This window comes from Oratosquilla oratoria, chromosome 13 (genome assembly GCF_046742065.1).
Source record: "Oratosquilla oratoria isolate Oo_2021 chromosome 13, ASM4674206v1, whole genome shotgun sequence".
Taxonomy (NCBI): Eukaryota; Metazoa; Arthropoda; class Malacostraca; order Stomatopoda; family Squillidae; genus Oratosquilla; species Oratosquilla oratoria.
The window spans coordinates 19,633,427-19,645,663 of NC_134789.1; the positions used below are offsets into that span (position 1 = coordinate 19,633,427).

Here is a 12,237-nt window from a genome sequence, read left to right on the forward strand (position 1 = left end):
AAAAGCCCAAAAAACATCCTTACCTTTTCCTATAGCTTTCTCACATATGTCTTACCACAAAAATCTGATCTACGCAACCCCTACCTGTCCTAAACCCACACTGTTCCTCACCAATTACTCCCTCTGTTCCTCTCCTAATCCTCTCAATCAAGACCCGCCTATAACCCTTCCCAACTACACTTAACAAGCTGATTCCTCTGAAACCACTACACTCACACTTGTCCCCTTTTCCCTTGTATAGTGGAACAATGCAGGCACGCCTCCAGTCCTCCGGCACTCTATCCTCTCTTAAACAGACATTAAATAACCTCACCAACCAGTCCACCATCTCTATACTTCCATTTTTCAGACATACTGCACGACATCTATCCTACCTAGATGCCTTACCTGCTCTCATCATCTTAACAGCTGCCTTCACCTCATCTTTCCTTATTTCTCCTCCATTTTCCTCACTCATCTCAGTCATTTTCTCAGCACTTCCCACTGCAACTACCTTTCCCCCCATCCTCCTTCACATTTAGCAACTCCTTAAAATACTCTGTCCATCTTCCTCTTACTACCTTCTCTTCCATTATTATCTTTCCATCTGCACCTTTACTTTTTCTTCCATACTTGATTTGCCTCCTCTTCCTCTCTTACTTTCTTTCCAAAACATCTTTTTTATTACTTTCAAACTTTTCTGTCATACTCATACCCCATTTCACACCTGCTCTCCTCTTTGCCTCCTATATCTTATGCTTTACTTCTCTTCTCTTCTCTTTACCTCTCATATGATTCCCTCGTCCTATTTTGTAACCAATCTGTGAAAGCTTGCTTCTTCTCTTCTACAACCTTCTTTGTTTCCTCATCCCATCACTCACTACCCTTCCCTCTATTTCCTCCCATCCTCCTTGTTCTACACACCATCTTTGCACACCTTATGACTCCCTCCTTGAACCATCCCCATTCCTCCTCCACTCCTAGTTCTATTCTATCCTTCACTCCCTCCCACTCCTCTCTCAGCTTCTTCTTGTACTTCTCCTTTTCTTTCTCATTTAAGCAGTTCACTCTAAGCACCTTCCTACCTTTTGTCCTTTTCCTCTTTCTCCATCTATCCTTCACTCAACTTAGCTTCCACCAGAAAATGATCTGATATTCCCCCCCCACTCTCTCCCCTTAGAACATATACATCCTTAACTCTTCCTACTATACCAATACTCCTGGTTACCACTATAATAGTCCATTAACGCTCTATCTACCACCCTTCCATCCACCACTCTCTCCCACGTGTACTTATGCTTGACTTTCTTCCGAAACACTGTATTTGCTATCATCAACTCTTTCTAGATACATTTCCACCATCAACTCTCCACTATGATTCTTTCCTGGAACTCCACACTTCCCAACCACTCTGACTCTTGGTTCATTTCCCACCCTAGTATTAAGGTCTATTTCCACTACATTGACATTTCTCTTTAATCCCACTATGCACTCATTTAAATCTATCCAAAAAGCATCTCTTTCCTCTACACTCTTCTCACTACCAGGCCCATATGCACTTACAAAAACCCACATCTCCCTTCCCAGTTTCACCTTCATCCACATTAACCTTGAAGAAACCTCCTTCCACTCCACTACATGTTTACCTATCTCCTCACTTACTAGTATAGCCACCCCTTCCCTCCCTCGTCCTCTCTTCACTCCTCAGAACTGCCCAACTACTCTCCCAAACTCACACTCACTCCTCCCTCTCAACTTAGTTTCACTCAAAGCCAACACATCCATCTTCTCACAAACATACTACCTATCTCTTCCCTTTTACTCTCATCTGTACCACATCTACACACATTAAAAGACCCAAACCTTAGGGTTCTTGTTGGAAAACTCGTAGACCCTCTTATGCCTTTACTTTTTTTAGGAATGTCCCATGGGGCTACAGGGAGAAAAATGCCTAGTCCTAATCCCTATCCCTTTTATGTTGCCTCTTATGATTCAAGTGGGAAGGCTTGGTGGCAGTATTCTTTCCCCCCCACCTGTAATATATAATCTTGAGTATATTATACAGAGTTTTAGGATATGGCACATACATCATTAAATTTTTTCAATATATGGTAGTCATTGGTGTTGTTCAGGGTGGGACAATTTTAACTTAAGGGGGCAAAGGTCCTTAACCCCTTCCATATGGTGATGCCTATGTAAGCGTCATGAGGAGCAAGTGGGTACGAGAGGATGCTGACGTCGGCGTCTTGATTATATTTATTGTAGCTGTACCTGCATGACCCACATACTCTGTAAACTGGCTTCATCATATTTTCTATGATTATTAAAATTCATGGGTGAAAGAGAAAACAATTAATACAGCGGTGACTTTATTTTTTATAGTGAGAGTATTATGACGCAACATCGCACGTCTGGCAGCTAATGCTGCCCACGAGATTTTGGTCTGTATTGAAGGGGTTAAGAACCAGTACATGTAATTTTCTTTAGAATAAAGAGTATTGATGGACCATGGTACATGGAGTAATATTAGATACGCTTGCTTTTTTCTCTCTGTAGATATTCCATTGAGGTTGCAGACTTTGACTTTGGAGTAAGTGATGAGCAAGTAGAAAAGTCATTATTTGAGCAGCTGAAGGAATCTATATCACAAGCCATAGGCCCTCCAGAAGAAGATGAAGAAGCCATTTTGCGCCACCCACAGGTGGTGGAACGTCCAAGGGTAAGAGACTATGGCACCATCACTTGGTGAACCACATACATGAAGTGGCAGTGATGGAAAACACCTGAGAAGTTTTCTTACTAAATTGCATGCAGTATTACAGGAAATGCAGCTGTGATTTGTAAAAACATTTAGTTATGATTTTTTATAAACTTATTATTGATATTCACGTATTTACCTAGTTGTATTTTACAGGAAGAGAGCTATGCTCGTAGTGACCTATAGTGTGTGTGTGTGTGTGTATTTACCTAGTTGTATTTTACAGGAAGAGCTATGCTCGTGGTGTCCTGTCTCCATATCTTGTTTTATCTAGACTGTTTTTAAATTTATGTATCGTTTTTGCACACACCACATTCTCATCTAACCTGTTCCAAACGTCTATTATCCTGTGTGGAAAGCTGTTCTTTTTTCAGGTCTCTTCTGTAATTGTCTTTCTTGATTTTCTTTCCATATCCTCTTGTATCTCTACTATCCCATTTTATTAGATCCTCTCTATCAATAATTTCCATGCCTTTCATACATGACATATACCAAGGCAGAAAATCATTCCCACCCATTCCATCCCTGAATAAACTCCACACCCCTCCACCCCCCCTCTTATCTTAACACCTCCTGGATGACGGGTCATCCCTGCACCTTGTCCACTGCCCTGGGCCAGAAGCAGTGTCGCAAGACACAGCACATCTACAGCAAGGCTGCTTCATTAAATCGGTGACCCCCCTCTCTGTCCCCCCATGCATAAAAGGAGAAGACAGGGAGAAATCCCTTCGGGCTGCGTCAAATTTTGCTCACACATACTACCTCACCCACATCCCCCGCCCATTCCACCTCATGCATCACAACATCATCCATATACAACCATTCTCCATTCACCCCTGTCTTCTGTCCTCTCCCGTCCTTCCTCAACAGACATTCCCCTCTTCCCCAAAGCCCCCTTCACCCCATCCATCCACCTCATCCTAGGACGTCCCTTCATGTTCACTCCCCCCACATCTGCCTTCCATACCTCTTTTACTAGTCTTTTCACTCATTCTTACCATGTGTCCAAACCATCCTAATACTCTTTCATCAACCCTATCTCCGAACTCCCTTTCGACCCCCGTTCTTCTCCTCACCTCCTCATTTCTCACTCTATCTAGCCTAGTAACCCCCATCATACTTCTCAGACACCTCATCTCAAACACATTCAAACTCCTTCTCCCCTCCTCTCTTATGTTCCATGTTTCTGCCCCATACAGTGCTGTTGGCACAATCACTCCTTCATACAGTCTCCTCTTAGCATCCATTCCCAAATGTCTATTCCTCATTACACTCTTCAATCCACCAAGGCATTTACTCGCTTCTCTCAATCTACATTCTACCCTCACCTTCACTCCACTTTTTCCTGCCACATTTGCACCCAAGTATCTAAAACTATCCACTTCCTCCAGTCGCTCTCCCTTGATACTCACTTCCAGTCTACTGCCACTTTCACCCCTTGTACATCTCATCACCTTACTTTTACCCACATTTATTTTTAGCTTTCTTCTATCACATACTCTCCCAAACTGTCACCAACTTCCTCAGTCCCTCCTCCGATCCTGCCACAAGCACAGTGTCGTCAGCAAACAACAGCTGGCTCACCTCCCACTTTTCTCCATTTTCTTTAACCATCTCCAATCCCTGACCCACTACCCTTGCATTTACCTCTCGCACTACCCCATCCATGTAGAAACAATTTTGCCAACCGTGTAGTTAATGAATGGAATAAACTTCCTGCACAGGTAGTGCAATGTAGTTCAGTTCGAAGCTTTAAGAATTATTTAGATAAACACCTAAGCAAGATGCTGTATGATTATAATTTATTTTATATTATTTGTTTTTGTTTCTTTATCATTTGTCTATCTGATTTTCATTTATTATTAGTTATATGTCAATTTATTATTATTTACTATTTACCTGTTTGTTTATTATTTAACTATACCTATGCATTTATTTATGTATTTTATTTGTTATTTACATTATTATAGTTTTTATTCATTATTTTATTATTATGATTTTTTTTTTGCATCTGACCTAGATATGGACCAAAAGGTCTCCTGTCGGCATGCGCCGCCTTTGTAATCCTTTGTGAGTTTAACAGCCAGGGTGACATAACTCATCCTTGACGAAGTCCCACCTTTACCTCAAACCACTCACTCTCTCCATTTTTAATCCTGACACAAGCTCTACTAATCTCATAAAAACTCTTGACAGCTCCTAGAAGCTTTCCTCCTATCCCATATATCTGCATAACCTCCCACAGTGCCTTTCTGTCTACCCTATCGTAAGCCTTTTCCAGATCCATAAAAGCCCAAAAAACATCCTTCCCCTTTCCTATAGCTTTCTCACATATCTGTCTTACCACAAAGATCTGATACACAACCTCTACCCGTCCTAAATCCACACTGTTCCTCACCACTTACTCCCACTGTTCCTCTCCTAATCCTCTCAGTCAAGATCCTCCCATAAGCCTTCCCAACTACACTTAACAAGCTAATCCCTCTGAAACTACTACATTCACACTTGTCCCCTTTTCCCTTGTAAAGTGGAACTATACAGACACTCCTCCAGTCCTCCGGCATTCTACCCTCTCTCCAGCAAACATTAAATAACCTCACCAGCCAGTCCACCATCACTGTACCTCCTTTTTTTTAGACATTCTGCATGGCATCCATCCAGACCAGGCGCCTTACCTGCTTTCATCATCTTAACTGCCTTCACTTCATCCTTATTTCTTTTCCATTTTCCTCACTGATCACGGTCATTTTCTTCGCATTTCCCACTGCAACTATCTTTCCCTCCCTATCCTGCTTCACATTTAGCAACTCCCTAAAATATTCTGCCCATCTTCCCCTTACTGCCTTCTCTTCCATTATCATCTCTCCATCTGCACCTTTTGCCTTTTCTTCTCTACTTGATTCGCCTCCTCTTCCTCTCTTAATTTCTTTCCAAAACATCTTTTTATTACTTTCAAAATTTTCTGTCATACTCTTACCCCACTTCACATCTGCTCTCCTCTTTGCCTCCTTTACCTTTTTCTTTACTTATCTTTTCTTTTCTTTGTACCTCTCATATGACTCCCTCCTATTTTGTAACCAATCTGTGAAAGCTCCCTTCTTCTCTTCTACAACCTTCTTTGTTTCCTCATCCCACCATTCACTACCCTTCCTTCTATTTCCTCCTGTCCTTCTTGTTCCACACACCATCTTTGCACACTTTGTGACTCCCTCCTTGAACCATCCCCATTCCTCCTCCACACCTAGCTGTACTCTATCCTTCACTCCCTCCCACTCCTCCTTCAGCTTCTTGTATTCCTTTTCCTTTTCATTTAAAGAGTTCACTCTAAGCACCTCCCTACCTTTTGTCCCTTTCCTCTCTCTCCATCTATCCTCCACTCTCAACTTACCTTCCACCAAAAAATGATCTGATATTCCCCCCCCCTCTTCCCTTAGCACATGTACATCCTTAACTCTTCCTATCATAGTCCTATTTACCACTACATAATCCATCAACGCTCTATCTACCACCCTTCCATCCACCACCCTCTCCCATGTGTACTTATGCTTGACTTTCTTCCGAAGCACTATATTTGCTATCATCAACTCTCTTTCTAGACACATCTCCACCATCAACTCTCTACTATGATTCTTTCCTGGAACTCCACATTTCCCAACCACTCCATCAGTTGGACCATTTCCTACCCTAGCATTAAGGTCTCCCAGTACTATTACATTTACACTTCTCCCTAAATCCTCTATGCACTCATTTAAATCTATCCAAAAGGCCTCCCTTTCTTCTACACTCTTCTCACTGCCAGGCTCATATGCACTTACAAAGACCCACATCTCCTTTCCCAGTTTCACCTTCATCCACATTATCCTTGAGGAAAACTCCTTCCACTCCACTACACGTTTACCTATCTCTTCACTTACTAGAATAGCCACCCCTTCTCTCCCTCGCCCTCTCTTCACTCCTGATAACCTCCCACTTACACTCCCAAACTTACCCTTCCCTTTCAACTTAGTTTCACTCAAAGCCAACACATCCATCTTTCTTCTCACAAACATACTACCTATCTCTTCCCTTTTACTCTCATCTGTACCACATCCACGCACATTAAAAGACCCAACCCTTAGGGTGCTGGTCCGAAAACTCCCAGACCCTCTTATGCCTTTACTTTTTCGTTTAGGAATGTGCTCTGTGGGGCTACAAGGAGAAGGATGCCTAGTCCCACTCCCTGTCCCTTTCTTCTCGCCTCTTACGATCCAAGTGGAAATACTTGTTGGCAGTATTCTTTTCCCCCACCACAGGGAATTCCCCCACAGCAGAAAATGAATACTCAGAGAAATGGTACAGGACAGCAGCAAGGGGTTGGGGGACAGCATAAAGGAAGGACAGTCATCATTTCTCTATAAAGAGTTTTCCTCTATCATAGACAAAAGGATGTGTGGCTCTGGTCCGTAGGGGCGCCCCATATAGACCATAAAGTATCGACTGCATGCTACTTTGCCACAATAACAAGTCTCCTCTCTCTCTTCTTTGCTCCAATGTCTGTAGCTGAAGTTTTGCCAGCCGCTCCTCATATGATAGTTTTGAGAGCATTGGTGCCAATTTCATAATTGCTCTTTGTATTCTTTCAAGTTTTGTTATATATTTCTTTGTACTTGGTGACCATGTTGTTCCTGCATACTCCAATTTTGGTCTTATTAAAGTATTTTCTTCACCATTGCTTCAACCAGGTATGTAAATGCCACTTTGATTGATCTTATTAAATTATGTTTCTCCAAAAATTTTGTTTATTTGTTTCTCAGGGGACATATTATTCATAATAATGACTCCAATGTCCTTCTTTTTTTTCCACTTTTTAATTTCTTCCTCTTTTTTTTTACTTCTTCCAAATTCCATTATACTACACTTCTTAATGTTGAATTCCATCTCCCACTTCCTACTCCATTCCCATACTTTATTGACATCACTTTGCAGTAACTCACAATCTTCTTCAGTGTTCACTTTTTTCAACATTTTTGTATCGTTTGCGAAGAAGCTCATATAACTTTAAATTCCTTCATCCATATCATTGGGACTAGAACTGTTCCTTGTAGAACACTACTAATCACCTCATCCCAACTGGAATGTTTGTCTCTTATCACCACTCTCATTTTCCTTTCTTGCAAGAAGTCTTCCATCCACTTAAGTAGTTTGCCCTGTATTCCTCCTACAGTTTCTAATGTCTTTAGCAATTTCTTATGTGGCACCTTATCAAAAGCTTTTTTCAGGTCTAGAAAAGCACAATCAGCCCATCCATCTGTTTCCTGTATTATATCTACTAATTGTGAATAGAAACATATGAACCCCTTCCATACAGTGATGCCTACATAGGCGTCATGAGGAGCAAGTGGGTTCGCGAGGATGCCGATGTCGGTGTCTTTATATATATTGTAGTTATACCTCCATGACCCCCATACTCTGTAAACTGGCTTCATCATATTTGCTATGGTTATCAAAATTCACGGGTGAAAGAGAGAATGATCGATACAGCCGTGACTTTATTTTTTATAATGCGAGTATTATTACGCAACATCGTACGTCTGGCAGCTAATGCTGCCTGCGAGATTTTGGCCCGGAGTGAAGTGGTTAAGTATGTGATACATTGTCTTCCTTGTCTGAATCCAAAATGCCTCGGATTTAGTACATTGTTTTTTTCTAAATACTTTACCCATTTAATTTTGATAATTCTTTCACAAATGTTTGCTACTGTACTTGTAAGAGAGACCGGTCTATTGTTTGTAGGGTCTTTGTTTCTCCCTGTATATATTGGTACTATATTTACTCTTTTCCAATCTTCTGGAACTTTTCCTTCCTTCAATGAACTGATTATTAGACTATGTATTTTGTCTTTTAGTTCGTCCCTGTATTATCTCAAAATTCAGTTTACCATTTCATCTGGACCATGCGATTTTCTGACATCGAGATTACTCAAATGATTCATTATTTCTTTCCTTGTTACTCCTCTCTCTTCCATAGAGGGGACTTTCCCCTCCGACTCGACATCTCTAAGTTGTATGTTCTCCCTCGTAAACACTGATTTAAAATGCTTGTTCATAATTTCTGCCATTTCTATTTCCTCTGTGTATTCTATTTTTCCTTGTCGTAGTTTCACTAATTCTTGTTTGTTTTTCAGTTTGTTGTTTACAAATGTATAGAATAGTTTTGGTTGATCTTTGCATTTTTCTATGACATCTTTCTCATATTTTCTCTTTTCTTCTCTGCGCACTTGTACATATTGATTTCTATATCCACTATATATTTTCCATTTTTTGGGTTTTATGTCTTCCATTTTATCCAAGCTTTATCCCTTTTATTTTTTAATTATCTACATCTTTTGTTGTACCAACATTTTACATATCCTTTTTCCTGTTTTTGTCTTGGAACGTACTTTTTCATTCCTTTATAAACTGTCAAAAAATTTCATTTCTCTTCTACTGTTGTTTCCTCTTTGTATATCCTTTCCCAGTCTGATTTAGAATTTTTTTTTTTCTCATTTTATCAAAATTTGTTTTTCCATACATCATTCTGTGGATGTGCTGTGTCTTGCGACACTGCTTCTGACCCAGGGCGGTGGGCAGGGTGCAGGGATGACCCGTCATCCAGGAGGTGCTCAGATGAGAGGGAGGGTGGGAGGGGTGTGGAGTGTATTTGGGGATGAAATGGGTGGGAGTGTTTTTGTGCCTTTCCCTTTTTGGCTACCTCCCTTGGAAGGGGGAAAAAGCCTTGGTATATGTATGTATGTATTCTTCCCTTTTTATACTGTTCATTTTTTCCCATGTATTTTTCTTCATTTAGTTCCAGTTCAACTAATATGTTGTCACTTTTACTTATTGGTGTCTTATATTCAATCTTGTCCATTATTTTAGGTTTTGATGTGATTCTTAGGTCTAGTCTCGATGGTTCTTCCCCATATCTATACCTAGTACAGTCGAACCTCGAAAGCCCGGACCCTCGTATGACCGGTTGAGATGAACAAAGGGCGGACTTTTCAAGCAAAGTTCCCTATTTGTCCGGTAGGTGGCAGCAATGGCCGTACACGTGTACTCAAACCCGGCCCAGTCAAGCCACCACCAGGGCTGCCGTTTCGTAGAATTTTGTACCAAAACGTAGTAAAATAGTGGCATGTGGCAACTGCACAACGACATGAGGAATTTTTTTCTACATAGCTGACTGTTAAAAACATTAAAAAACTCAAACTTTTGTTTAAAAATCATAGAACTAGTTATCAAAGAATTAATGGTACATCATAATATGACTTTTATTGGTAATTGTGTTACTCATAAAATATTATACCCCAAAAGATACGTTTTTACGGTGTAGAAAAAAATTGTACGCTAAAGTTTCAGCTTTATTTTAGCGATGGTAATATAGAAAAAATAATTTTTATATCTTACTGAATATGTTAGGGCATGGGGGCCTTATATACATTCAAGAATAAAAAAAAAAAAAAAAAAAAACTAGAACCAACATTTTGTCAAAGTTTGACAAGTATATCTTGCTATGAAAGTCTGCACACTCCCGAGAAAAATGTATGCCCCGGTATGGCAACACTCCCATTCTACACGGCAGTGTAGAAAACGCGGCAACCCTGGCCGCCACCACTGTCCTGCGTGCATACCTTCCGATATTTACAGTGTACGTAATAAAAATACAGTACAGTACATTGTATGTACAATACATTTACATGCCTGTATTACAGTTATTATTGCAGAATTATTATTATTATTACAGTATTGTTATTATTACAGTGTTAGAGTATTATTCATATGTGTTTCTATGCCATATCATACATTACCTATACGTATACCGCTACGAATATCTACGGGTGTTAGGGCGACAATTTCTATGACCAGACTTTTGGCCCAATTAGTCCGGGCTTTCGAGGTTCGACTGTATTCTCTTGTATCCATTGTGTCATTGTACGTTCTATAACCATATCAATTAGTACATTTCCCCATAGGTCATCTCCACCCTTTACTGTCATCTCTTCCCACCAGATTTCTTTACAAAGTCACCCATTTTAATTATTCCTCCATCTTCCATTATCTAAATGTTATCCTTGTGTCTTGTAACATATTCTTGTGTTCTCTCTCTTCCCACGAAGCACATAATTTACCACAAACTTCCTGCTCTTCTTGTCCCTGTCCTCTATTTCCATCATAATCATTTCCACTCTATTCTTTCCATATGTAATGTTCATCACATTTATATTATTAGTCAGGAACATAACTCCACCACCTTTTGTTTCTAATCCAATAATTATATACACCATGTCCTACACTATTGGGTGGTAATGGACCTTTCAATTTTGTCTCCACAATTCCCATTATGTCAGGTTCCTTTTCCATCAGGTAATCATTCAGTTCATTCAAGCCTGTTATTAATCCATCTATATTTGTGAAGGACACTTAATTTTCTGTTACCTCCATCCTGTTTACTGTTTCCCTTCTGTTGTTCTCCTATGGACCATTTCCTCACTTTCATATCCACTACTCTCCAATAGAATTTCTCTTTGACTCTGTTCTGTTCTCATTTTTTTCCTTAGCTTTGATTCTTTTTGTTTTCTCTTCCTCTCTTTCCTCTTTATTCATCTCTCTTTTTATCAATACCTGTTTGTACTGATCACTTTCTCCTAGTTTCCCTTACTGATCACTTTCTGCTAGTTTCCCTGTTTTTGATCAGACATTCTCTGCTGTTGTGTGTGACCTGAATTTAACCTTAATTGGTCTGGTCTTGTCCTGTATTTCCCCAGTCCATATATTTCTTCATTTTCTTTCCCTATTTCCTGTTCACCCTCTTGAAATATTTTTGATACCTTGTTCACTCTTTCTTTCTCATCTCTTACTCTTGTAGTCCTATTTGGATTATGCTTCTCTTCCATTGCTAATATAATTATACATTTATTTTTATCTGCCAAGCCTCTTACTATATTCTCCTTCACTCTCATCACTTTAATAACTGTGTCCCTGGTGTGTTCCTTCATCTGTTGTTTCACTATATCTCTAAATTCACTTTTGCTATCCTGAACCTTTTTCCAACCACTTACCTCTTTTGCTATGGACTCTTTATTCTCTTTATTATTCCTCTTTAATTCCTCATTATTCAATAATCATTTACTTCTTTTAACTGTCTTTCTAATTCTTCTATTTATTTAGGTTTTGGTTCTCCTTTAGTTCTTCCAATTTATCAACTCTTTGTGTAATTAGAGCAAGTTGGCTAAACCTAATCTCCCATGATTCATTCATTTTTGTCATCTCCCCCCTCATTGAATCCATAGAAATAATTATCTCCACTTTCTATTGTGTTGTTCTTATCTATATTTATAATTTTTATGACTTTACTGATTTCTTCAACTTCTCCTGTGTCGTCTGCACATCTCTTGTTTACATTCCTTCTGGGGTCCGAGGCCCGTTCGTCCCCAACCTCATTTACTTCCATTTTCCTCAATAATCCCACCCCTTCTCCTTTTT

The 12,237-nt window shown here is 39.8% G+C and overlaps 1 protein-coding gene across 5 annotated transcripts in view; it reads left to right on the top strand.

Annotated features, from left to right (window-relative positions):
* LOC143032334 (uncharacterized) overlaps nt 1-12,237 on the top strand; it is a 173,955-nt gene that overhangs the window by 125,817 nt on the left and 35,901 nt on the right. For all 5 annotated transcript variants that reach the window (XM_076196894.1, XM_076196890.1, XM_076196891.1 and 2 more), the window contains one exon: nt 2,536-2,698. In XM_076196894.1, the coding sequence (XP_076053009.1) occupies nt 2,536-2,698 (163 nt within the window). The remainder of the gene's footprint in view (nt 1-2,535; nt 2,699-12,237) is intronic.